At 57.2% G+C, this 27,827-nt stretch overlaps 1 protein-coding gene across 2 annotated transcripts; it reads right to left on the bottom strand.

Moving 5' to 3' along the window:
* Window positions 1-8: 8 nt before the first annotated feature.
* KCTD5 (potassium channel tetramerization domain containing 5) lies at window positions 9-27,707 on the bottom strand. Of its 2 annotated transcripts, XM_027117732.1 has the most exons (7): window positions 27,437-27,704; window positions 15,373-15,481; window positions 13,633-13,724; window positions 11,563-11,658; window positions 8,200-8,325; window positions 5,376-5,434; window positions 9-1,688 (listed from the first exon to the last, which is right to left on the bottom strand). In XM_027117732.1, the coding sequence occupies exons 1-6, from the start codon at window positions 27,689-27,691 to the stop codon at window positions 5,390-5,392; spliced, it is 723 nt and encodes a 240-aa protein (XP_026973533.1). In that variant the 5' UTR covers window positions 27,692-27,704; the 3' UTR covers window positions 9-1,688; window positions 5,376-5,389. The 2 variants fall into 2 exon arrangements, with proteins under 2 accessions (XP_026973533.1, XP_026973534.1); XM_027117733.1 differs by lacking the exon at window positions 5,376-5,434 and having other exon boundaries at window positions 27,437-27,707.
* Window positions 27,708-27,827: the final 120 nt, after the last annotated feature.

A 27,827-nucleotide genomic window follows, 5' to 3' on the forward strand; every position in this document is an offset into this window, starting at 1 on the left:
TTGTTCTGCTCATTCATAAATACACAATTTTATTTGCTATTTTCAGGGGAAACTTAGGCATTAAACTGTAAGCTGATAAAATACGGATACCTAAAAAAGTACAAAAGTATAAATATCCCCTTACAATAAATTTTAGTGAATTAAGTCTTAATATCTTTAAATTAAAAAAAAAACCCACAAGCCTATCTATTACGTCAAGGTCACAAATCAAACAACGCTAAATGGCCAGCAGAGCCCCACTGGTACTCCCCGAGGCCAAGGAGGGGCTGCCCAGCCCCCGCGCGCTCCACCGGGAGGACAGGTCACCAGGGCCAAGTGTGTCCTACAGAAAGATTGCTATAAACGGATGAAGCCAAACATTTAACAACATACAACAGACCTTACAAAAGGAGGAGGTAAGTCCTAGGTGCTGGAGAACTTGGTTCATCAGGTAATATTGGCAAAGGAGAAGAGGGCACAGGCAAGAAGCCTCTGGAAGCGTCTGGAACCAGCCAGCGGTCAGTAGGCACAGCTCCCCTGGAAGCTGGAGGTCAGGTGGCAGAGCCGCCTGCCCGGCCAGGCCCCCCAGATGGACAGGACCCACGACCAGCTGAGGAAGGTCTGTTCTCAAAGCATGCGGACAGCGGTTTTCAAAGGAATCCCGGTAGCTCCGTCACGTCAGGGGGCAGGGCCCGTGCAGCCTGTGTCCCCACCGCCCCAGAAACGTCAGAGAGAACTGCATAGTTACACGAGAGAGCCGGCGAGAGAGAGAGATGTTTGTGATGTGCTGTAAACATCCAATTTCCAATGTGACCTGGAGTTTCAGCTCCAGAAGCCGGGTGGACAGGCTTCCCGCCCCGACCTCCATCCCAGGCGAGACCAAGGCACTGATGGGCGCCAGCTCCCCCTGAGCCCCAAGGTGGGTCAGACGAGGCAAAACTTGTACCTCCCTTTACATGACTTAACAGATCAGCCCAAAAAGCAGCAGCACTTTTAGGCATTTCTAAGAAGTGAAAGCACTGGGTTGTCTATCCACAATTGGAAAGAAAGGATGCAAAGGTCTCTCGCCTGGAAACTACAAATGGAGAAGCCTTGACTGTGCCAGGCCGGATCAGGCCAGTGGAGCCCAGCTCTGAAGGAGGACCGGGAAGTAGTGAACACGTGGAGGCTGGGAGAAACCACCAACCGGTCATGTCTGGGAGGCACAGCAGACCCCCTGCCCTGAGGAAGAGGGCCTGGTGCATGCCAGGGTGACCAGCAGGCACCCAGAGCCCAGGGCTGTGGTGCTGCGGCCACTTCCTACCAGCAAGGCCCAGGCTCTGTTACAGACTGTTTATGTAGCACCAAGAACGCTGTCCTTTAAATGATCTTCGGTGATTAAAGGGTCAGTCAGGAGCGCCCTGCCTCAGGCCCGAGCGGCACTTGTGAAAACCAAGCGGAGGGCCCTACAGAGACGCCCGCCCAGGCAGCATGCCGCCTCTGAGTGGCGACGCCCGGCCTCGGACAGCTGGTCCTGTCTCTCACCACCCACCTCAGAGGCAAAAAAAGGATTCACACCCAGATCTCTAGAGAAATTGTCAAAAGCAGGTTTCTTCTCACGGCCAAGCTTCCTCGACATGGCAGATCATTGCATCTTGGGAAAAGGTAAAACGTCTCTTCAGTTGTCAACACTGTGTTCCTCACATCCTTGAACCCCGTTCTTGCAAAATCTGAAAATGCCAAATGCAGACAATGAGGACTCGGGCCCTGAATGGAAAGGCAGCCTGCAGCCGGGAGCTTCACGGCCCTGAGGCCAAGTGCCCTGCTTGGGGGTGGAGCCCGCCGCAGGCCAGGGTCCGAGAACGGGGACCCCGTTGTGCAGGCCTAGCTTGCCCACCTCCAGGCCGCACACAAGGGGCAGGCCTCCCAGCTCTCCACCTCTCCACCCGAGCCTGACATCACCATGCCTGGGAAGTAGTGAACCTGTGGAGGCTGCGAGAAACCACCGAACAACCACGCCTGGGAGGCAGCAGCAGACCTGTCCTCAACCCGGCGCCTCCCGGGCCTCCTGAGACATGCGGCAGGGCTCCGGGGGGATGACTCCTCATTGAGGCCCCAAGGACTTCTGGGCAGCATCTCTCTCAATGGCCTCCTGAGGATGGGAGGCTCCCTGCTCCCAAGGGTGCCAAAGCCCACCTGGCGGTTTAACTGCCCACCGACTCCTGATTTTCTCTCCAGCCCAGCTTGATCCCGGGCAGAAGACACATGTGTGCAACCAGGGCCCCTGGGCCGCCAGCCCAACCTGACCCTCTTCTTTCTTCCATGCCCCATCATAAACCACGTCCCTTCCACCCTGCAGCCACACACCCAGAAACCTGGGCCCCTGGGATTGCCATCACCCCCACATCCATACGTGCCAACTTGCTCCCCACACTGCCTGGCTGGGGTCACATCTTCTGTAAATGGACCACCCTCCTTGAGGGTGCCAGCCACCTCCTTGCTACAGCCAGACAGGACTCTCTGGGACACACACCTGACCCCACTGGGGGACCCTGCCAGCCCTCGGCCGCCATGCTTGAGCCTCTCCCTCCCACTCCTCCTCAGCACCTCGGAGCCAGAGCAGCGCCCCCACCCGGCCTTCCTCGCCACTGGAACCATCCATGCCTCCCATCTTCCCCCAAATCAAGCTGCGAGCTCCTCAAGGCCACAACCCCATGGGAGCCAGGGGAGACTTTGGAGCTGGCAAAGTGTGCTGTTTCGACACGTCAAGCGTGGCTACTGAGCATCAAGTAACCAGGACAGAAAGGCCACGCGTCCCGGCCAAGCCCAACCATGCCCAGGCCAGCGCTGTAAGATGACCCTCCTTGCGATCCCATTGGCAGCGAGAGTGGCCTCCCGGGGGCATTTTCCACTTGAATTTCAGAGCTAAGAGAGATACGGCCCAGAGGACACTGTGTGTTGCTGAGCCCTGGACCCGGTGCAACGCGGGGACATGCCTGGAAGGGGCCCGTCCTGCTCGTGCCAGGCCCAGCTCACACGGATGACCAGCCAGAGTGAGGCCCTGCGGGCACAGGCAGACTTCTCAGGCTCATGGCCAGTGGCCACCGGCCCTGACTCCTGCTCACTGTCAGGGCGGCTGTCCAGAACCACACAGCCCATCTCTCACGTCCCCCGAGGGCTTGTTCAAATGACTTAAGAGAAGCCCAAGCTCTCCAGGCTGTCCCCTGACGCCCCCCCATCCCTGTGGTTCCCCAGGCCTGTCCCTCTCTCTCTGACAGCTCCGAGGCCGTCCAGGAAGCACACCCTCTTGCCCGCTGCCCATTCCCCAGTAGGTGCACCTTCCACTGTGCTGGGGGAACAGCACCCCAGGCTGAAGGCCCCTCCTCAGGCCAGACAAGGACAAGCCCCTAAGCTCAGCAGCACTCGCCCGCTCACTGGGAAAGCCCAGGAGGCCCCTGTCGGAGGGACATGGTCTGAGGACGTGACTTGGGGTGAGGGTGGGTCCCCACTCAGGCCTAGAGGACCCTCTGGCCCCCTTGGTGCTAGTCCCAGCCCCAAGAAGGTCTGCCACCCTATCATCGTGGCTGTTTGCAGGGAAAGCTGGAGTTTGGGGGGCCATGAAGCCGAGAGCTGCTCACTCAGTGGGAGCCCAGCAGAGCAGATGGCGTCCGAGTTCACAGGCCTCAGTGGTGGAAAGGACAAGGCCCACGTAACTACCATGCGGCCTGGGAGCAAGGTGACAGCACAGGAGGGGCTGCCCTGCCAGAGCCAGAGCCCCAGTGACTATCTCCTAACAAGGACAGAAGACCCCTCCTGGGACCTGTGACGGTCACGGCCCGTCTGCCCTGGAAGGAGCTCTCACTTGGGCTGCCGCCCACAAGAAGGCCTGAGCTGGGCCACAGGGACTGAGCAGGCTGTGCATGGCACATGGCACCCCCGCCCCCCACCCCAACCCAGCGGGCCCAGGGGCCAGGGCCACTCCAGGGCTGCCCTGCCATCAGCTCACCTCGCCCCTCCCACAGCCCAGACCCTGGCAGTCAGGGCCACTGAAGCGGCTCCTGCCAGCAGATGTGAAGTCTGTAACTGGGGGTAGGGGGTGGGCAGTGCTGCTGAAAGAAGCCCCTCCTCCTGGAGGTTGGTTCCTGTCCCTGCCCCCCCCCACGCCACCCCGTGTCCCTGGCTCCTACCACAGTTGACCATCAGGCCACGCCAAAGTCAAGCTGAGCCCCTAAGGTGCAGTCACTCCAAACCGAGACGGGCCACAAATGCAAACTACCGCCTGATTTCAAAGACTTAGAGAAGAGCGAAGTAAAATATGTCAGTGATTTTTTAGGTTGAAATGACAATATTATGCATGTAATGGGCTAACAGTATCAGCATCAATTTCACGCATCTTTTTACTTTCTTAACGTGGCTGCTAGAAAGTTTAAAACAACAGATGGAGCTCGTGTTGCACATGCCCTGGACGGCAGTGGTCCAGACCAGGGCCCAGCAAACCTTTCCTTAAAGGGCTAGGTAGTAAATACTTCAGGATTTCCAAGTCAAGAGGTAAAGCTGAGGATATTATGCACTCATATAATCACCAGAAAAATAACCACTAAAAATGCAAAAGCCATTCTTGGTCTGCGTTCCCAGACCAGACTCATAGCCAGATGTTGGCCTCTCAGCACGTGGCCGGCCACAGGCTCTTCCCAAGCTCCTCACCTGCAGGGCTTGGCGGGGAACCCCTGCATGACACCTGTGCCCTGCCCTCTCTGGGCCTCAATCTCCCCTGTGCAACGCAAGGGAGCAGACGAGGCGCTCCCTGCTGATGGGATCCTGGCTGAGCCACAAGTTTTCGACAACAAGAAGGGCCGGGAGGCAGCAGGGACTTGAGGAGCAGCGAGGGGCTGAGGGGGTGTCCACGGAGCCTCCCATGACAGGGCAAACAGAAGGAGGGTCCCCACAGACTCCTCTCCACCAGCACCCCTAGTCTGAGGCATGAGGGAGTAGGGCTGCCACAGGCTTTGGTGTCGGGATCAGGGCCCACTCTCTGTGGCACAAGCTCCGACTCCTTGGCCCTGAGCCTGTGGGTAGACTGGTGATGGTGGGGAGACTGGCGGGCTGGGGGCTGCGTGTCCCTAGGGGGCGCAGGCCCACGTCCCTGCTGCTGGCACCCATGGCAAGGAGGGCCTTCCCAAGCCTGACACACACAGCGCGGAGGTGCCTCAGCCAAGGTCCCAACCCCACCCACACGGGCATCCTCAAGGGGACAGACAGCCCCGCCCCGAGACAGACTGGCTCCAGTGCAGATCTATGCGCTGGCATCTATCATGGAAGGTTCTCTGTCAACTACAGGCATGAGACAGACGCAGCAGAGGAGGGGCTGGGATCAAGGAGACTAAGGTAGGTGGTCAGTTTCAAGGGCGCAGGCTCACCATGACATTTACACTTAATCTGAGTCATTCCCTTCGTGACCCGTGTCCTCGTCGTCACTCTGGCTCGGCACCGGCAGGCGGCAGGGAGGAGAAGAAGAGAGGGACCGTCAGTGTAGGGCGAGGCGGGAGGCAGCAGAGGGAAGCCCACCCAGACAGGCCAGGTCTCCACGGGACAGCAGAGAGCACGGCGCTCAGGGATGGACCTAAAGTTGTGCTGTGCGGCGAACTACAGGCCAGCCTCGTCCAGATCACACTGTGGGGGGAAGCACGACGTCCCTGGGCCCCAGCACTCCCGAAGTTCCAGAGTTTTCCTTCCCTCTGTGTTGTGAAAAACTGAACCTTGCCCAAACAGAGGTCTGGCCTTTGCCCTCAGCTCCTGGGAGGTCACGACCTCCAGGACACACCAGTCTGACCATGTGATGGGGGGGGGTCAGTTGGCTGGGGGACTGGAGACTGCAATCAGGCACATGGGTGATCAACTGTTGATCAATGGATCAATCATGCCTACGTGACTGAGCCCAGTAATATCTCTGCACACGGAGGCTGACAGGGCACCCCTGGTGGGCGGTGCTCTGTGCACGGTGCCACGCATCCTGACTGCACGAGGAGCACCTCTGCGACATGAGCTCCACGTCTGGCATACTTCCTGGCCTCTGCCCCACACACCCTCCCCTGGCAAGTTTGAAATCCCCCCTCTTTGTACTTCCTGTAATAAACTGTAACTTTGAGCAGAACAGCCAGCAGTGAGTTCTGAGTCCTCCCAGCAGATCATGGAGTAGGAGAGTGGTTTGGGAAGCCCCTGAAGCTGGGGCTGCTGGTGGCCGCTCTCAGTGGACTGGTCCCCTCGCTGAGTTGCCCGACCCCCACCCGCTCTCTCCTGCCACTTCCACCTCAAGACGTGTGTGTGTGTGTGTATGTGTGTGTGTGTGTGTGTGTCTGGCCCATGCTGTGGGCACCCAATGAGCAGGTCCACGGTAGTGGACCCAGTGTCCTCAGAACATGAAGTACTGCTCCAACCAGGCTGTGCACAGGTGTCCCCAGATCGTGACCCCCAATCCGGCCTCAACACTTTTCCATGGCTTACAGAGGCCCTGGCTGTGCTCCACCTCCTGGGGAGCTCCTGCCACGGCCCCAGTTTAGAAGCCGCTGTTGCTGCCACACTCCAGAGCCAGGTATTTCTGGAGAGAGAAATAGGGCCGCACTTTCAATGGCAAAGGGATTTGGGGTCATGAGTGGAGTTCTGTCAGCACAAACGCATCCCTTCTGCAGCTGAAAAGCCACCCGAGGGACATGAGCTCAGGCAGTTGCCCTGGAGAACTTGGCTATGAGAATTTTTCAAGTTCAGAAATGAAAGTTTCTAAAAATAAGACAACTTGCAAAAGAGCCCTGCAAATGCTCAGAGGTATGGCTCCTCGTGAGGCTGGGGGCTCCGGGAAGTGGGGTTGCCTCCTACCCTGACTCAACAGGAAGCACGTCCCCAGGCATGGCACCAGAACCCCTTTGCTCCCGGCCCATTGCGGGGACCTGCACCAACCCCCACGACAGCCTGTCCTGGGCAGCGGCGGAACAGCCCGGACCCTGCACTTGCAGCTGCAGGCACCCTTGCAAGCCAGGGGTTGGGGGTGGGGTGGGGGGGCAGGATGTGAGGACTCTGGAGGCCCCAGGGCCTGGACAACTGCCCAGTCGTGCTGGGGTGAAAGAGCTGCCTCGAGCACCAGTGGAGGATGGCCACCGCGGGAGGACCAGCGGGCGAGGTGAATCTGCCATCCATTTCCAAGCCCATGCCTCCAAGGAAGACCCTGAAAGGCTCACAGGGGCAGTTCTAGGCAGGTAGCAGCCAGGGTGGCACCAGCCAAGAGTGTGAGGAAGGCCTGGAGCCCCCAGTTTAATGTCATCAGTTAAAACCTCGCTGGCCTTGTCCACACTCACTCAAAACACCCTCTGACAGCATGCCAGAGCCTTCCCCCAGGGCCGCCTGTGGGCCCAGGACACACAGGCTGGCTGCCACAGAGCCCCTGGATCCCCTCAGAGCCGGCTATGGGGCTGTCCAGGCACCACCTGGCTTGAAGGTCCAGAAGTCCTGCCCAGGCTGATGCTGGACTCTGCAAGGACAGACACATCTGGAGTCACCAACCTCAGGAACAAGCCCAGAGGAGATGCCACTAGAACCTGTCACCTGCAGGCAAGGGTAGCAGCTGCTCCCTGCCACGAGGCTGCCCTTGCGCTCCTTGGGAGACAGAAGGGCCAGACGTCCAGCAGGGAGCCGGTACAGTTCAACAGGAACTGGCCTGTGCTAGGCCAAGACAACACTCCGTGGAGTCTCAAAATCACACAACCTGCCGGATCTGCTCCGTTTACAAACCAGCACGACTCCCAAGCCTGGGATGGGTGTATCCGAGGCAGGTGCCACCAGGAGGCTCTGCCCTCCAGCCTCGACGTCCCCAGTACCCAGGAAAACAGCCCACAGTGGCATCACTCAGAAGCATAGCCCCCACCGGCAGAACTGGAAGACAGCAACACTTCCAGGAGCAGGCTAGCGGGTTAGAAGAGGTGAGGGCGGAAGGCCTGGGCTGTGGGAGCCGCAGCATGTTCAACAACCCTGCGCTCCACCACTCGCGTCCCGTGGACGTCCGTGTCCTCTCTTCCAGGACTCTGCTTCTGATATGCCAGGCGAGAATTATGTGATGATGGACAAGCAGCATGAGGCGAGCAGGCCGCCAGGAAGCCTGCATGGCCAGGAGCGCCGCGACGACAGTAAGAAACAACACAGCAAAGGAGAGAAACCCAGCCCTGCAGAGGGCACTCGGGCCGCAGCCTCACCCACCTTGGCCTTCTCACTGGGCTCACTGGTCGTGCCATACGGGGAGTTGTGCAGCTCCTTGGAGACCACGCAGAGGAACTCGGCCTGGTCTTCACTCCCGTAGTTGTAGGAAGAGCCAATGCTGACCAGCTGGGAGGAGAGAAGGCCAGTGGGATGTGGGCAGAGAGCCTCACACACCTGGCTCAAGACCAGCCCCCCACCAGGAGGGAAACAGCCTGCAAAGACCCCCGGCAAAGACGGCCGATGCTCAGGGAAGCTAAGGGACAGGATTCAACCAAGAGACTTTTAACGAACTTACTGAAAATAAAGTCCCTGAACACCAACACTCAAGCTCAGATGCACCCGTACACACACACCACGTGCAGGACAGGCCTCCTGTGCCAGCACGTCCAAGCTCCTCTCAGGTTCCTGGCTGGGTCCAGGGGACGCTGAGTGACCCGGGGAGGGGAATGCAACGCTGGAGTGGGCATCAAGCGGGCCGGGCCCGAGAGCAGGCAGCAGGGCGGTGGCACTCTGCTCTGCCCATAAGTTGTGCCCTCCGCACGAGCTCTGAACACACGAGTGTGAGCACACGCCCACACACATGTGAGGGCGAGTCCCTCCCCAGGGAAGCCAGGACCAAGCCTTCCTCTCACTGGGGCTACTGACTGCGAAGGGGCATAGGAGGGACGCAGCAGCTCCGACAGGCTCAGGGAGAAATGCCGGGGCTGTGGCTTCCCACGCCTCAGCCGCAATCTCAGTCTGGGTGTGTCCACGTCCATGGCCCTGCATCCCTGGGCCTCCAGGTCACCACACAGGAGCTGAGGTCCGACCTGCCTGCTCCAGCTTAGCCCAGAGCCACCAGGGACTCTGTGTTTAATCAAAAGAAACGCACTAAAATTGTAGTGAGCTATCAGTGGCACAATTATCGAGGCAGTGCCTGGAAGGCCCTCCATCTTTGCCTTCTCTACTGATGGAACTGCCCACGGAGGAGAGGCCAGGGGCAGGAGCGCCACGTGCAGTGACAAGGACACGGTGAGCACCGCCGAGTGAGGGAAGTGTGCAGAGCGGTGCGGGCCGCTCTGGGAAAGGAGAGGAAAGCCCCAGGGCCAGCGTGCCCACCCTGTCTCTCTGGTGGAGAGAAGTGGATGGTTTTTAGAGGTTATGGAGGGAACTGATCAGATCCCCTGAGAAACTCATCCCTCCCACCCTTCCCCCAAGGCTAGGTAGGGTGCCCACCTGACAGTCTCTGCCAGAGATAACACTCTGGATGCTGGGGAATGGGGTCCACGGAGTTTGTGTTTTGTGTACACATACAGGTATTTGTTTTCCCAAACATGGGACTGATTTTGCAGCAATGCTGTTTTGTAGTTTCTTTGTAAACCTTAGGCTTTTCAGTGGGGGTTAGATGGCTAACAAAGTGAGAGTGAAATAAAGAGTTGAGGACGGGGAGGAAAAAATAAATAAAAAGGTCTGTTCTAGGAACAGACTGGAAGGCTGTTCTAGGTTCATAAATGCCTCTCAGAGACAGACCTGCCACCTGCGGACCTCAGGGGTGCCCGGCCCTGGGTGCAGATGGAGCAGCGCATATGCAGCCACTCATAATCAGGTCTGCCCAGGGACCACATCCTCACGAGGCGTGCAAGCCTCTCAGAACCTGGCTCTGGCCTTGTCACTGACCACTGGCCAACTCTGGGTTAAGCCCCACCACCTCGTGGGGTCCCAGGCTCCGGCCCCTCTTCCCCTGCAGTCTGGCTCCTGTTTCTAGGAAGCAGACAAGTGAACAAACGTGACCCTGGTTCTGGGGTTTCTCTGGCATGAACGGGGGGAGCACGTTCCCAAGGGAGGAACTGGGCAAAGCGGGTGAGACTTGGGGAGAGAGGAGCTACTCTTTGCTGGGGGTTTGGGATCCGCCCAGAGGAGCTCAGGACAAAGCCCCTGAGCTGGTCTCAGGGAGGATATGCCCATGCAGGAGGCACGGGAACCCCTCTCCCTTCCGCAGGAGCCACAGCGAGGGTGACCTAGTTCACGGATCCTGAACCAGTGACCGCAGCTCCTGTCTCCCCAGCCCTTTTCCAGGCTGCACACCAAGGGACAAAACGAGGGGTGGTGGGAGACTTCCTTTTCTTTGTGAGCCTGGTGTGACTGTGCTGGGGTCAGGGAGTGAGGAATGCAAATGTAACCACGGGACCCCACCGGGACACCCTCCACACCCCCACCCCAGGGCAAGGGCAGGGCATCAGAGCAGCCCTGCTGGCTACGTCTCCGGGTGAAGAGTGGGACACAAGTGCCGACTATGTCTTTCATGACATTTCAAGAGGACGCCAAGCATTCTACAGCCTGATTCATTATTTCAAAAGACCCATAAGAAAGGGTAGCCTTAATTAGGAGGGATACCAGGGAACCCCATGATTTCCCACCGTGGACAGAAAGCTGGCACCAGAGGAGGCTCTCAGGAGCCAGAGGGGGTGGGCTGGGGTCACAGACCTGGTCTCCGCCCTTCAGGACCAGCGCCCAGGGCTTGGGCCGGGCAGGGTCATAAGCCCAAACCTCAGAGTCTCTGCCTAAGACACACAAACAGCGACAATGAGCTTGTGGGCAAGGTACCGCCCACTCAAGAGGACATCCTTGCCGTGTTCTCAGGCCCACAGGTAACGGGCTACAGTTCCCCAGGACGAGAGGCAGCATGCCCACAGAAACACCAGAGCGCTGTGAACAGAGGGCGGTGGGTGGGTGGAAGAGACTTGGCTCTCACCCCTTCTCACAGGCATCCTAGCAAAAGCAGAGCTGAGGAAAATGAGGGGCATGGCCGAGCCAGAGTCAGCAGCACTTCCCAATCAAGGGCTGGGGGACTGCAGAGCAGCCCCAAGGGGAAGGGCATCTATGCCAGCAGCAGCACAAAGGAGCCGGAGCCCCATCTGCTCGGCCAGCACAGAAGGGCCAGGAGGGGCCAGGGCGGACAAGGGAGGGGATGGGTGCCGGGGTCATGCCAGGAGGCACTCAGGATACACACACACACACACACACACACACACACACACGCACACGCACACGCACACGGAGATGTTAGAAAAAAGCACACAGAACAGTGCTCCCACAAAAGAATGGGCTAGACTAAGAAAAATAACTGCAGAGAGAAGACTTGGGAGGTGCGACCCTAAGAACAACTCTTGCCGCTCCCCCCATCACCCGTGACCAATCTAGTCAGGACTGGTACAGCTGCTGCTTGTGAGAGGTGCTGGAGACATGATGGGGACCCATGCTTCCATGAACTGCAGGCCGCCCAACACCTCATTACTGGTCCCGGGGGCCAGCTGACCTGAGGACCCGAGCAGGGCCTTTATAATTAAAAGATCCACTGTGCTGCAGGCTCAGGGGGTACTCTACCTGCTCAAACTTCCAGCCGTCGGACATGGTGGAGACCATCTGCGTGAGCTCCTCCTCCTGACACTGGAGCACACGGTACACGTGCTTCACTGGCACCTGTGAGAAGGGCCACAGGTGAGGGCAACGCCCGTGCCCCGCCCCCTCGCAGCCCCGCCCCACGTGCCAATTGGGGATGGCGACGGGGGCCCAGGCGACAGGGGCCCAGGGGAGGCCTACGGTTCCCTTCCACCTCTTGGGCCCAGGTCGTGATGCCTAAAGAAACCCCAAAGGCATCCACTGAAGAAGCAAAACAAACATGCTGGAACAGCTGCCGTCTTCTGCTTTCCCATCCACCTCCAAAAATATTTCCATTTCTGAATTCCAAAATAAAATGAGTCATGTTCCTGAAATCCCAAGAGCACCTGTGGCTAGATGTGAATACACGATGACAGCCATTCCTGTGCCTTGGGGGAACCACACAAACTAAGGGGGTGCCTTGAGAGCTAAGCAGGACCAGCCTCAGCCCTGCTCACAGAAAAAAGCTCTCAGACACGCACAGCAGCTCAGACAGGAGCCCGTGGATCTTCCGATCCACTCACCCACCTGACCTTCGCTGAGCTATGCTCCAAGCTCGGCTTCTGGCAACACCGCGGGGAGCACTGGCCAAAGGCCTGTCCTAATACAGCTGCCGCTCCAGCCGATACACAATGTGTCAGTGATAGGGTCACAGCTCGAAGTACACGGGTCACCACACAGCCCAAGTGCTTTCATTTGTGAAACAGTGGAGGACACTGAGCACTGCTCAGCCTGAGCCTGCTAATCCCCTTGCCAGCCTGTGAGGGGGCCTCTCCCACATCCACCATGCAGGGGGGACACAGGCACAGAGGGCTGGTGCCAGCCCAGGTCACAGGGTTCGTAACCAGAGGGGCTGGGCTGAGGGAAAAGAGGCCTCAAACTGGCCAGAGATGACTGGGGAGCTCGTGGCCACATCTCCTGCCCCCTCCCCAGGCCCCTCCCGCTGTCCCGATGGCCCTGTGGCTCCTGCAACAGGGAGAGGGCGGGAGCTGTGTGGTGGGTGGTCCCAGCCTCCCATGCCGTCACCCCAATGTGCCCTCCCCTGGCCCCTGACCAGCCACTTGGAGCGGCCAGGCTGTCAGCAAGCCTCTTCACAAAGGCCAAGAGCTCCAGCTCTGGGCCTGCCGGGTGCCCAGCGGGAAAGCCTGGGGTGGGTGGGGGGCAGTGAAAGGGTTTTAAGTGGATGGAGACTCTTCATGTAGTCTGGCATGAAGCTCTGAGAGAAAGCGTACTTCACAGCAGCCTCCTGGCAGAGGGAACCCGCCAGGCAGGGCCTGGCGCTCTACTAGCAAGTGCAGAGCTGGCACTGCAACAAAGACTAATGCCTAGACCCTCTGGTACCTCCCTTCGTGGGAGGTGCTAGACACAGCCCATCTCAAACAACACTGGCCTAATGGGCAGCAGAGTGGCCGTGCTGGGCCTGGCACTGCTGACCGTGGCCAAGTGCAAATGGGTCCCACATGGGGCTCTGCACCACTGGGGACACAGTCCAGCACAAAGAGTACCTACTGAGCCCTTCCTTCCTGGTAAAAGCCAAACTCTCATCGTGCCTACACACACCTACAGGACCCCCACCTCATCCGTCTGTGCCCAGCTTGCCGCCAACTCCCCTGTGCTGTCCCTCCAGCCACACTGGCCCTCTGAATGGGTTCAGTACTCAGCTACCACAACAGGCCCTTTGCACTCGCTGTGCCCTGTCTGCAATGCCCTCCCTGAGACGGCCACACACTCAAGCCCCACAGAGGCCTCCTACTCTCCCTCTGCCCCCTCCTCACCCTCACTGGACCGTCCTCCTCAGCAGCTGCTCATCGTTCCCCACTGGAGTGGGGCCCCCGAAGCATGTGCCCTGTGTGCCGGCCAGGGCGCCAGCTGACAGCACCACGGGAGGTGTCCAGAGGGCGGGCCACAGGCACCAGGACAACTCCAGAGGAAGCCAGTCAGCAAGGAGGGAGGGAAGCGAGCCGCGCCTTTATGCCAGGCCTCGGAAGGTTCCTGCACCTTAGTCACCAGTCTCACCTGTGATGTTCTGCTGTCTCGTTCTCTAATTTTGTCCTTTACAAGTTTTATTAGTGAGGTGATATTGTAAAATTCTGCTTCCTCCAACACCCCTAGAATAAAGAAAAACAACTATAATTCCCACCAGATCAAAGAATAAACGTTGTGCCTCTGCCCCTCAGTGGACCGGTGGCCCGTTCTCAGCCCAGCCCACTGGAAGCCCCCGGCCCCCGTCCTGCCATCCTACAGACTCTGCAGACACCGCTGGCTCTCAGGGCCCCCAGGGTGCACACGGAGAAAGGGCACGTTTGTGGACGCACGTCTGGCCCGCGTCCTTCCAGGTGACCTGCTGGGTGCTGAGTTCACGCCAGGCCCCCGGGATGTTTCTCGGACAGACCCCCTCCAGAGCCTGCGGCCGTCTGTCCTGGGCTAGCGGCCACCTCACATGGGTCCCCGTGTCACTCAGTCAGAAGACAGCTGGTTGAGAGGCTGCTCAGCTGTGGAACTCCTGCCAACTTAGGAACCCTTTCCTGCCGTTTGCAAAGTCCCCAATTTAGGGGCTCTGAATGGCCAGGTAACTCTGAAGAGCGGATCGGAGGGGCCCTGCCTCGGGGGCTCCTCATGGGTATTCCAGAAGGTCAGGTGCATGCCTCCTGCCACCATGCCTGGTCGTCCCAACCAGTCTGCACTCTGCACAGCGGGTCCCGGCGCTAGCGGCACCGGGGGCTCGGAGCCGTGGACTCTGTCTGACCCTCAAGCTACAGCCTAATGAGGTCTCAGGGACTCAGCAGAGTGGGTGGTGGGGCAGCCAACGCCCAGGCAGACGTGTCTCTCTTCAAGGCCCCAAAGGGAGGTGCATCTCAGGATGATGCGGGGCGACATCCTACCAACCCTTCCCTTTGGATCCAGGGGTGGGGACTGTGGGGCTGTGAATAAGCCCTGGAAGCCTCAGGATAAGCACTTTGGCCTGAAGGGCCAGCCTTCTACCATCCAGACGCTCCAGGCGCCCCTCGTGCTCTGAGGGGCAGATGGGAAACGGCACCCGTGGGGGCTTTTCTCCCGAAAAAAAGCACTGCATCTGAGGCTGACGGAAGACAGGTGAGTGAGGCCAGGCAGCAGGGGCTTGATCTGTGGCAAGTACCACATTTGCTTTCTAAGAAATCATGCTGGGAACAGTTTGCCTAAAACTGTACAGCTGCACACACAGAACACACGTGTGTGCACGAAAAAGACACTGCAAAAGAAGATGCAGACACGCAGTCGGAAGAGCAAGAGGGCCCGGAGACAAGGAGGGAGCAGGCTCAGCTCAACAAGCAAAGGGGAGAGAGCCCTGGGCTCTCAGCACCGACCAGACCCTGAGCTGGGAGCCATAGCACGGCAGGCATCTGGAAACGCAGGAAGAACTCAGAGGGGGTTCTGCCAGGGCTGCCCCAGAAGGAGAGCAGACCCAGGGTAACCGACACCGGGGACCCTCGGGAGGTGGCGGGCCCCAAGCTGTGTGAATCAAGGCAACCAGAGAGCAGCGGGCCCCAGGGAGGAGCCCCACCCTCAGGGCACCACCAACCGGACACCTGAAGGAGGGAGTGGGTTGCAGTCCCAACCAGCCCCCACCCAGCTCTGGATTGTCTCAGCTTCCTGGAGGAAGAAAAGGGGAAGAAGCAGCACCGAGCAGCCCTGTTCCCTCTGAGATAAGCATCTGTGAGGGATGGAGCTGGAGAGCAAGGGAGGGCCCCCCTGATCCCGGTCCTGCCTGCAACTCACCTTCCTCGGCAAGGTCTTTGTTAATGACCAGCTTTCCGTGTCTCAGGTAGTTCAGCACAGGCCCAAAATAGGTGGGGTCTCTGTCGATTAAATAGGCACCTGTTTCATCCTACAAAGAACAACACACCAAGGTGAATCCCAGACAAGAAAGCACAGTTCCCACAGCTGGCCCGCAGCCCAGCCACAGCTAAAGGGGGTTTTGGAGGCTTGTGGGCTGTACGTGTCTAACACACAACTGGAAGGATCAGCATTTATGGCGCTTTAGGGAACCCCTAAGCAGTGTGGCCTGCTTCCAGCCACCTGCAGCCGTTGACCCTGATCTGTCACCACTGCAGGTGAAGCCAAGTTTAAGCTCTGCTGCATCAAGGTGACCTCGCTATTTACTCTGAGGCAAGGAGATTGTGTACAAGGCCTCTTTCCTCATAGCTCCAATAATTCCTGAGAGCGAGTTCATCCTTTTCTCATTTCAGCAACCGTCTCACAAGAGTAACCTGACACACTTTCCCCCATGGGATGCTCTCAAAAGCGGGACTGATGCCAACAGGTCAGCATCTGAAAGACACCGTGACCCAGGCCGCCGCTGCTCATTTTGGGGCTCCTCGCTGGGCAGGACTGGGTAGTCAGAGGCTCATGGAACACAGCTTCATTTTCTGTTGCCAAGTGACCCTAGAGCTCCCCTGAGACTGCTGACCACCGAGGAGGCCTCCCCCACAGCAGCGCCCCCCCGGAGTCCATCTACAGAAGGCACTCCCTCCACACCTGGGCAGGCCCTGCTTCGCCCCCAGGGCCAGGGCCTTTCTGAGTGTTAGGGACCCTCACTGCCCATGGCACACGGCATCAGGCATCTTGGCAGGGAGGTGGCGAGGCGGAACCCCCTGAACCTCTTGGACATAGTGAGCCCACGGGCCCCAGAGCTCACTCCCACTGGGAGGAATCTCAACTGTGAAGCGGAGTGCTGTGTTAGGGCCCCCTTCTCACTCATAAGCATCAAATCTGGAATTTTGTGTAATAAACCTGGTGGTTTCAAGGGTTTCCTCCTGAGTCCACAAAGCTGTAAAAACCTGCTCTCCTCAGATCAAATCCGGATGTGGGGCCAGCAGGACCCAGAGCCTCGCTGATGGGTGGGCAGGCCCCGCTCAGCCCAGAGCACCTCTGCCCCTTCCTCTCTCCTACAGGCCCTGGGTGCTCAACCCAACCTCCTGCCTCGATAGGCCACTGCCTGGTCCCCCCATGGGCTTCCTGTCCCCCAGGGCAGCATCCAACCACACACAGACCCCCAACTTCGTCTAAGGAAGCACTGGTCAGATATTGTCCCAAGGGATCCTGCCTCCCGGCCTGGCTCCTCAGCCCTTTCTCCAGACTCCCTAGACCCCTCCTCTTTTCCAAGCAAGGCCAGAAGACCCCTGGGACAGGCTTCAGGAAGAATGATGCTTCAGCAGCCTCCCTACTGGTGAAAAACAGCCGCCATTTCCTACAAAGGGGCCGAGGTCTGGAAAGAAAAGGATGGAGCTGCCACAACATGGAATCCAGGGGCTCTTCCCTGCACCTTGTGGATGAAAAGAGCCCAAGTGTGACAAGTGCAGATTGCCAAGCTCAGGAATTATTCATCGGCTCACTGCTACCTCCACAGACAGCTGGCAGAAGGTCGAGAAGGAAAGATCAGACAAGGACTGGGCTCTTCTCCGCCCTCAGGACACCCCAGGGAGCCTCCCTTGTCACACGGGGCTGAGGCCCCACGACGGGGCTCAAGGCCATGCCACCGACACACTGGGTATCTCGCTCAGCACTGGGAGTGGGCGGGAGAGGAAAAGGAAGTGACCCAGGCCTCTAAAGCCTGGAGGGATGGGGGATGGGACAGAGAAGGAGGGAAAGGAGGTGAGCCCACAAAACTGTGGTGGTGGCACGCCCAGGGCCAGGTGAGAGGGCCACCGCCCAGATGCAAAGGGACCCCAGACCAAGCACTGGAGAGCATTGGAGAGCATTGGAGAGCCAGCGATGGGGCTGGGCCTCCAGACATCAGGCTGACCCGTAGAAGGGCAGGGGTGGGAGGCTGCTGAACAGGGGTGGCTTTTTCACTAAAAGGCCACGTGGCCAATGCTCCGAAGGAACTCCTACCCAGGCCCAGCCCTCAGCTCGGCGCACACCAGGCCAGGCTCGTGGCCCCATCTTAGGGTGCCTGAGGTGAGGCCCTCTAACCCCGGGAGGCTGAGGACTCCCCAGGAGGGACTGGGGATCCAGCACCCAGGCTGGCAAATGCAGAGGTAGCAGCAAGGGGCGGGGGGACAGCACGCCCCCAGCAGCCTCCCCAACATGCTCCCACCCATACCCTGTGCTCAAAGGCAAGTGGCCTCCGTGCTCAACTACCCAGCCATCCAAGGGGAGGGGCAGGCTTGTCGCTGCGTGGGGACCCTTGCCTTCATAAAAGGAGCAGCCTCACGGATACGTCCAGAACAAGGCCAAAGAGTCCAAGGTGTTTGCTGCTAACTGGACTGGAGCCGAGGCCCAAGGGTGGAAGAGCAAAGAGGACCCCACCTGCGTCTCAGGGTCTGGAACCCAGGCTTTGTATCCACCAACAGACGTTCCTGGTGGCCCACCCGGAGAACAAGAGAGGCACTGGTCCCTGGAGGTGCTGGGAGCACAGCTGGGAGAGAGCTGGCACCACGGCGAGTGGGGGCACAGAGCCACAGCTGGAGGGAGCACGGAGGTCAAACCCCGGGGGTCCAGGCTCACGCTCAGCTACTCAAGGCGCATTGCTCCTCTCTCCAGGCCTCAGCTTCCCCATCTGTCAAATGAGATACTCAGCCAAGAGGCCGGGGGCCCTTCTGGCTCTAACGGTCTGTGTCTAGTCCAACGTCTCTTCAAGGTGACAGAGCTGGGCTCGTGACCTGTCCTGGGGGCTGGGACAAATTCCAAGGCAGAGGAAGCCACATGTTCTGGCCACAGAGATGGGGAAGCACTGAGCCAGGAGACTGAAGCACACACCTGGCCGGGCCCTCGGAGGCCTGCGCCTTCCACGCCTCCTCCCCAGCAGTGCCTCCAGTGACACCCTCCCCACCCCCCACCCCCCGCCGCACAGTCGGTGGCTTATCTTAAAAACCCGTGTGAAAACCTAGAGGAGGCCATCCTGGGCACTCAATCCACACATAGGTTTAGAAAGCTGGGGCCGAGCACCCCAGAAAGAGAGGCCTGGGTGCTGGGCATCCAGACCTGCACCAGAGCACTGGCTGCCCACAGCTGGGCACCGCCCCCCCATCTCATGCCAGCTCCCTGGGTGTCCCAGGACCCGCTGCCTGAGCCAGCCTCCAGGGCACTGGGAAAGCTGGAATGGGCTTCAGCTGGGACCCTTGTCACCCCATGCTTCTCCCACGTGGTGTCACCAGCTGAGGGCAGGAAGCTCAGTCCAACAGCTGCCACGCTGGCCCCAGCAGTGTGGCCTTAGCACTCCCTCCCGGGAGGGAAGACCCACCCACCTAGACCTGGAAATGCAGGCCCATGGGGTGACCCTAAGATACTGAAGGTCAAGTGGCCATCCCCTAGCAGTGACAAGCCCACCCCTCCAGCCCTGCCACTGCTAAGCAGACTTCAGGAGGCTTCATGGCAGCTTCCTCCATGAACCCCACAGGGCTCTCTGGCCCAGTTTCTTCCCGTGGATTTGTTTTGCTCTGATGGGCTTCATTACGAAACAAGGACGAGGACTTCCCTGGTGGTCCAGTGGTTAAGACTCCACCTGCCAATGAAGGGGACACAGGTTCAATCCCTGGTCCGGGAAGATCCCACATGCTGCGGGGCAACTAAGCCCGTGCACCACAACTACTGAGCCTGCGTGCTGCAACCACTGAAGCCTGCATGCCTAGAGCCCATGCTCTGCAACAAGAGAAGCCATTGCAATGAGAAGCCCGCACACCACAATGAAGAGTAGCCCCCGCTCGCTGCAACTAGAGAAAGCCCACACACAGTAACGAAGACCCAGCACAGCCAAAATTAAAAAAAAGAAAGAAAGAAAGAAAGAAAAAGAAACAAACAAGGCTGAGACTCTAGGGTTAGGAGAGACTGGGCAGCAGCATGTTGGGGCGGCACTCTCATCCTACAAGGAGTGCCGGGGGCCCCCAAATTCCACTGGGCTTTATCTTGGACAACAGCCCAGAGGACCGCAGACTGACTCTCGTTTAGAGGCACCCAGGCAGGAGCTCTGGAGGAACACCGTCTTCCAGCACCTAAGCCCGAGCAGCACTGGAGAGTGTACACGTGCCGGCAAGGGCTGCCTGCACACTCGACTGTGACCAGGCTGCGACTGACACGGGCACCAGGGCCCTCGGCATCTCATGTTGCTTGTGTTTGTAAGTGGCCCTGGGGCCTCCATCCTAAGGCAGAAATAAAGAAAACTACAGAACACAGAAAAAGAGAAAATACCAAAACATCCCAAATTCATAAGTCTCAGACTCACTTATGCAAAAGCTAAGAGAGAATGGTCTCTGTGACACCCACACCAGCAGCGGAAGGGGACGCCCGAGGCTCGGCCACTGGCAGCTGTGATAACAGCACCCCATCCATCACCTGCTCACGGGAAAAGAACCTTGTGATGTGCACTTGGCATGGTCACACTTACAAACGGCAGCAAGACACGAGGATCTCTCTCCCCCCTCCCTCTGTCCTCTCCTCAATTTATATAACAAGCGTGTGCTACATTTATATAGTGGCAAGGCTTGAGGTTTTTGGGTTTTTTTGTAAAAGAGCCAGAATTAAGATTGCTTGCTTGACAAATCATTTTCCTCTATTGACTATCCCCACTTCTCACTGAATCTGCATTTGACCTACTTGTGCTGGTTTTTAAAATATATATCTACCTTAAAGGCATAAAAGAGAGAAATGCTGGACTTAGCTCTTGAATATTTAATGGAGGTCACGCCCGTCAGGTTACACACTGTTTGCTGGGGGCTCACTGACGCCCAAGTTGGCCGAATCCCACTCCAAGGGGGCCCAGCCTCCGAGGCCGAGCTGTTGGGCTCCAGGGAACTGTGAATCCTGCATCCCTGAGCCTGTGCTGCAGAGGGAGCGCCCTGGCCACGGCCAGGAGCACCTTGCCCGCAGTCACTTCTCTGAGAGGAGGCAGCAGGCAAGACAGGCCACGTCACACGCTCTCTGAGGAGACCCCTGACCTGCAGTCCCAACGTGGACAGAGGCAGAGAAGACGATCCTAATTAGAAACCCACACAGCCCCAACCCGTCCACTCCCTTCCGAGCAGCCCAGCAGCCTCAGCCCTCGGTGCTCGTTAGGAGGCAATGCTCTGACAGGGCCGCTGAGGTTCTCCTGTTCGCCTGTGCCTGGCCCTCACGTTCAAGACAGATTCGAGTGCACTGCGCGGCGAAACATCATAGGTCCAGGGCGGGCCCCCCACCCCCTTGATAGAACCGTGCACATGGCCTTGAAAACGGCCATAAGGAACAAGGGTCGAGGAAGTCAGGCTCTCAGGCAAGGCTGGAGACGGAAATGCATTCTGTGGCCACGTCTCACTCCAGCTCCGTGCATTCTCTGGAGAGGCCTGCACCTGGCTCCTTTCTATCACATTCCCAACTTCCACAAACACACGAGGAAATGGAACACGAGAAACACACGGCCACTGGAGACTAGAAATGCAAACGGTTGAGTGTCCCAAGCTAAACGCAAGATGTATTCTGTCAAATTTCCCCATTTGAAATCTGAACGCAAAAGCATAGAATTTTCTGTACACAAACATTTGCAATCAACATAATTAGAATTAATTTTCACTCTGAAATTATCCATTTCAGTGATTCTGTTTCACTTTAAAACCTTCACCTCTGCTCTCTTTTCTCTTTTGTTTTCTACAGTTTGTCAAATCCTTGACCTAGAAGAGGCCTTAGACATCACCAATTACAAATGAGGAAACAGAGGCCCAGAGACCTGTCCAAGCAGCGGATGTGCAGAACTGTGCTGACGTGTGTGGGAGTGCTGGCTGCTTCTGACTTAGCTTTCCCCATATAAGACCCTACGACGCCCTGTGTACACCTGGAGATCGGAAACCCTCCGGCACACACAGGGAATAAAGGAAAAGCAAGAGCTCTGGGCCATTCCCACCCTCAGATCTCAACCAGCACCCAGCTCTCAGGGTCCTGACCCCCAGGTGCCTCCCAGTCTTAGAATGTGGCTTAGAAACAGAATTTAGGGTGACATAGAGGACTCAAACGAGGCTCACTAAGAAACAAATGCAAGAGGACGTGTGAAAGGACCCCAGCACATGAGGCTCCTGGTTATTCTCGTAGAACAAACGTGCTTCAAATTCACCTAAGGTGGGGTTGGGGGGGGGGGTCCCACCAAGCTCCACGAACAAGCGGAGATGGCTCACAGGGACCGTTCAGCTCAGCTGGACCAGGGCCCACTTGGAGCAGATGCCACATCAACTGTGCAGGCAGAAACAGGCATCGGGCCACCCCAGGGTGTGGGGCAGTCGTGAGCAGGATGTCATGGGTGGACCTGCCAGCCGGAGAGCCACCTGTCCAGGTCTCAGTGCTATGAACATCTCTGTCACAAGGCAAGGGGGCAGCCATCTGTCCGAACTTCTCAGGTACTTCCCTCCCTACAGACACTCCAGTTACAGAACACCTGCACATAAATCCCCTACAGATGCCACACTACTTAGCTTGGTTGAGAGAGAGAGAGAGAGAGAGAGAAAGCGAGAGAGAGAAACTAGGAAGTCAACTTGACATGGAAACAGGCGGAAACCACGACCGCCTGGGAGAGAAGCACCAGTAGGAAGAGCCCAGGGTCCCTGGCCACAAACCTCCCCACAGTGGTTCTGCCAGCCTGGAGGCGAGGCCCCCTCCAGGCCCAGAGTCTCCAGTCCCCTGGAGGCCAGTCACTCAGCTCAGGCAGGCAGGACATTCTGCAGCCAGGATGCCCCGCCAGGGGTTCACACCACGCCCGCTGCTCCCAGGGGTGCCCAAGCCCTCCCCAGCAGCTGCCCCACAGCCACCGCCCTGCTGGCTCCAAGGCAGCCTCTGTTCTCTTCCTATGCTCGGCCCTGCCGGCAGACCGGTGCAGAGTTCCCCCTTCCTTCTCTCTGGGGCTGAAGAGCAGGCCCACGGCTCCTCTGCACCCTCGTCCACCTCCCCTCCTCACCGAGGAACTGCCTGGCGCCCAGCACTGCCTGCCTCTCCGTTACCTGTTTCGAAAGACCTACCTTGGCCTATGTAGTGGCAGTGATGGGCTGGCCCAGCTCATCACCTCCAGAACCAGCCCCAACAGAGCCTGACTTGTAACACCAGGCCAGGATCCTGGAAGTCCAACTACTGAGGAAACTAAAACCCACAGAACATAATACGGATGATGAGGAAAGATGAACGGTACACACCCCTGCTCAGACGCCTCCCTGATGCCAAGAGCCCATCCCAGACACACATGGAGGATGGTACTGAACTCTGGAGCTGTGTTCTTTAGGCTCGAGGGCATCAGGTTTCTCGTACGATAACTCGATGGCTGCCCAGGAAGCTGTGCCCCTCCCCACTGGCACAGGCTCCAGTGCCCAGAGTTGGGAACCGGCCCTCCAGGGCCTGTCCTAAGAAGTGTCCATCTGGGAAGCAGGGGGCACTGAAGGGCCCAGCTTCCACACCCCACCCTTTGAGGTCGGCCCAGCAACCAGAGCTACCTGCCAGCAGCATGAGGTTTGCCGCAAGTGAGGGAGCGTGTAATAAGTGACAAATAGGAACAAAAACAAATTCTGAGGGGGACAAAAAAGCATTCTTGGTACATTCTTTCTAAAAACAAAGTACAAAAGTAAAATAAAGACTACTAAGAGCCATCTCTAATTCCTGCAACAACCCAGCATGAGGCACTGTGTGGGGGAGGGCTCAGATTCCTCAGCTTCCTTAATTCTCACAACTCCTCCTCTGTGACTCTGCTCAGAGAGGTACATTAACTAACCCCAAATCGCAGGGCAGGTTAAGTTGTGGGTGGAGTCAAAGTCAGGCCTGAGTCCAAAGTCTAACTCGGCCACCATGAAAAATGCCCCGTACCCCCAACACCCACATCCCACCAACTCCAGACCGGAATGTGCTGGGTGCTCGGCAGTCTGGGGAGAGCACCAGTGCTCGAGGTGGCCTGCTGGCACCCTGGCCACACAGACCCCTCCCTGGGTGCCACACAGAGTCAGCTTCTCTAAAGGACTTTAAAGATTCCTGGCCCAATGAAAGCTGTCCTTGAGCACCCCTGGAAAGCAGCCATGTGCACCCACTCCAGGGGAACGCAGCCACAGATAAGCCATAAGGAACTGGCATCTCTGGGTTCCCATAAAACTCTATTTGCAAAACCAGGCAGGTGGACCGCAGCTTTCTGACTGCTGCTCGAAACCAAGACCAGTCACTGTCCTGCTGGCCAAGAGCAAGTGAAGGCTGCCCGTGCGGTCGGGGGAAAGAGGAACTGCTCTTCAGTTGACGACCACTTCCTCCCAGCTACCCTCAGACGGCTGACAGGGGGACAGCTGATGGCTGTGTCCGATGCCCCGAACAGCTCTCCTCACTAAAGGCAAGCCCTTCCTCAGGGCCTCCCTGCTCAGGTCCAAGGGGTCCTGTGGAGAGGTGACCATGGCATCCACGGCGAGTGAACCCCCACTGCACTGGGCCACCACCTGCCTAGGGCCTGAGCCAGGCGTGGGGTCAGGGCTGAGAATATGCTCGGAGCCAATCCTCAAGTAAAGCGTGAGACGAAATGCACAGTGGCTCGGGACCCCCACTCCTGGCCTCAGACTGGAGACCCAGCCCTCTCACTGGAGTTCACGATGCTCTCAGCCTTTTCACCTCTGACTTAGTCACACGGAACATAATCTGCCGTTTCACTCTAAGTAATCCCCACTTCTCCTGCCAAGCGGCTTAAAAGATAGTCCTTCCACCCACACCCCCATCACTTAGCCCTGTCTGTAAAACTCCTTTCACTATCTTTCTAATCCTGAAACTCTAGCCAACACCAAGTACGCTGGGGGTAGGCACAGGCAAAGAACTGCAGAGGACATGGCATGTCATCAGAAACACCTCGACGGCCCCACCCCTCAAAGACCCATCTGATGCCACCACATCTGCAACCCCAAAGCCAGGACAACGGCCCTGTTGAAGGGCAAAAGCTCATGTGAAACACACAGTTTTCTCCAGGCCTGGCTCAGCTGCAGAGACTGAACCCCCACCCCCATCCCAAATCCTACTTAATCTGAGTGGTTTCCAACCACCAAGTAGTATTTCCTGTTTCCCTTTTATTCCTAAAGCATCTCCACACTGAAACAGGGACTGATTCAGCTCTGAACAAACTCTAACCTGTTTTCAACAATGCCACTGGGCCAGGTACCATGGAATACAGAGAGATATAACCCAAATGAATCACATGTCGAGTATTTACAAAGCACTTCTGGGAAGGAGTGTTACACCTGGCCTGCCCCTGATGGAACAGGGGAGAGAAAAATGACCCAGGATAGCAGGTGAACAGATGCCGAAATGAATAACACAGACACAGCCCTACTGGGGAAGCACCAGAAGGAAGTGAGAATTCACACTTGGGCTATCTATAGAGAGAACTTCGTGGCAGCAAGGGCTCCGAGTCAGAACTGGAGACAAGAGGGTAAGGGTTTAGCGGCTTGGGGCACCGTGGGCACTGGGTCCCAGTTACAGCCCAGCTCCCCACCATCCCTAACAACCAGTCTGTCGGCTATTTAACAAAGCACTCCTCCAGAAAAATGTCCTGACACCACCCCTCCCACAGAGCTTCATGACTGAGCCCCCCGCCAGACCTTGTGCGTTTAACAGCAAGCTCCAGGTACTCTCCCAGTGAACTCCAAACCCATCAGGCTCCTGAAAGATTCCAGATCTTCCACTTCTTGGAACTCCTCCCCCTGATCTCCCCACCCAACCCCGACCCAAGCACTACTCTGCAAGCCCAGGTGCTCAATAAACAGGAGACAAATGCCCAGCAGGAAATCTTCCACCAGGTGCGTCCAGCCCTGTGAATATCTGCAAGGTATCCTTTCATCAATCTCAACTATGAGGTCAGGGCTTGGAGATTTTTACATGTGAATCAACATCCTGTTTCTCTTCCATCACATAATTGCTGGCATCCCACTCTTCCAAACACCCCTTTCCCTCCACCCTCATCCTCAGATTCCTCACTCAAGGTTTAACTACCTAGGAGTGAATCTCTGGGACATTCTTTCACCAGAACCAAAGGGGGAAAAAACTGAGAAGAATGAGTACTTTATACATTTTCTCATTTGAGGTAAAACACTCTACGACCATGACTAACGGGAATTAGCGTTACTCTTTCTGGCAAATTCACATCTGTGGCTAAAACTAACCCATATTTACTATCAACTATTTTATGAGACAGAAACTGTATCTGCTGCATTACCTTTATGTTCTAAATTTCAATTTTACAATTGGGAAATCAAATGTGGTTAAGTGGATGATGGTGAAAAAAAGCAACTTCAACATAGACATACTCTGATAAATTACCCTCCCCAAAGGACTACTATACAGTAAAGCATAATTTTTTTAAGTAGTCTTGAAACAGTAAAGACTTAACTGGGCAAACTATAGTTAATCAGCTCTGAATAATTGTCTCAGTGCTGAACAGGCAGCCATTGCTTCAAAATAGCCCAATGGACAAGAGCAATGTAAAATCGTACTCAATATACAAAAGAGAAACCCTCAAGTAGAAATGCAAGTGAATGACCACTAAGGCTCACTGTTTAAACAGAAAAACAAAACAGTAAAACATACACCCACGCTATAAAAGGAAAATCATAGCTAACAAAAGCTTATTTCTATCCTGGAGATGACTGTCATTTTCTGGGAGGTCAACTCTCTAAGAGTGGAGAGCTTGGTCAAATGAGCAATGGAAACAGCTGGGGGGGGGGGGGGCGGGTACCAGAGCACTGGCATCTCAAACCCTGATTTCTACCCATGACTGGTGGTTTTGTGGTAACTCGAGTTCTCGTTTCCCAATCATAAGGTCATGCCACACAGAGGATGGTCTGTGTCAGGCTTCTGGTTCTTGAAGAGGGATCTGAATCTTTCGGGAAGCCTATGCCTGGCAAATGCTGGGCTGGCAAGGCACAAAGCCAAGTGCAATTATGTAGGCTCGAGTGAAAGACACAGGAAAGTTAGAATAAGGTTTGTGAATTGCCGAGGATAAATACAGGTAACAACTATTCTTCCAACAGAGGCTTTTCTGAGTTTCAATGCTGTTCAGCTCCAGAGATATTCTTCAGCCACACAAGTCTTGTAAAGGTAACAATCAAAATAGTTTCTAGTACCATCTGCACAACAGTATGAGCATTTAATCTGATTAAAGGCAATCAGCAAATCAAGCTAGAGATTCCTATCCTTTTGAGAGGGCAATAGGAAAACTAGGTTAATTAGAAAGCAGATTGAAAAAGATTTCCTATTTTGCCCTTCCTTAACACCCCTAAGCCACCCCTTAACATGAGCAACATTCCGTTTGAAAAATCACTCTATGGACGGCAATTTTTGAGAGTGCTGAGTGGGTGCGTGTTGCGGCTGAAAACGATGGAGCACCAACTCTCTAAATGCAAGTCACTGGGAAAGGCAGGCCACCCGTGTCAACCCCCCACACCAACGTTAAGTCAAACGTCTGGAATGTGAGAAGATGAGAAGAACACCAGGGTTCTCGGATTCCAGAGCCACTAAGTACACTGGGACAGAGAAGAGGTGTTCTCACACCAGGGACAAAACAATCTGGGGAAGAAAAGAAAGTAGATCCACAGCAGAGTCTGGGGTCTGCAAAACCTCCTCCACCGAAGAGCAGAGAGGGCGAGACAGAGACACTCCGAGGTGGACTGGCTGGGGATCTTCGAGGGTGGTGGGCGCCAGGGCGCCATCCTCTCCTTCCCCGGCCCAGGACAGGGAGTCGGGGGGCTCGGGTCGAGCTGGTGACGAGGGGAGCGCGGGGCTCGGAGCCGAGGCGGGTCTCCTCAACGTGGGGCAGGGGGCGTGCGGCGGGCCGCCGACCAGGGCGGCCCGAACCCTCCTGGCTGGCCCGCGCGGCCCTCACCTTGTCCGAGTCCAGGTCGGGGTCGGCCTGGCACAAACGGTACAGGAAGGATTTCGGATCCCGGCACAGCGTCTGCCGAGTGGTGAGGAAGTAGGTGCCGCCGACGTTGAGCCGGACCCACTTGGACACGCTGCCGGGGCGCTGGGCTAAGGCGCCGAGCCCCGCGCTACAGCGGCGGCACAGGCTGGCCCCCAGCCCCGCCCCGAGGCCGCCCGGGGCCGGCGGCAGCAGCTCGCAATGATTCTCCGCCATCATCCCAGCAAGCCCCGCCACAGCTCCTCTCTACCGGAAGCGTCCGGCCTTTAATACAGTCCTCCGAGCTCCGTCCCGCCCACAGGTCCGCCCTCGTAAAGCGCCCACCCCGACGTCACGCGGGAGGCGGAAGTTCAGG

This window comes from Aethalodelphis obliquidens, unplaced genomic scaffold (assembly GCF_003676395.1).
Source record: "Aethalodelphis obliquidens isolate GAN/ISIS:26980383/991018 unplaced genomic scaffold, ASM367639v1 scaffold18, whole genome shotgun sequence".
Lineage (NCBI taxonomy): Eukaryota > Metazoa > Chordata > Mammalia > Artiodactyla > Delphinidae > Aethalodelphis > Aethalodelphis obliquidens.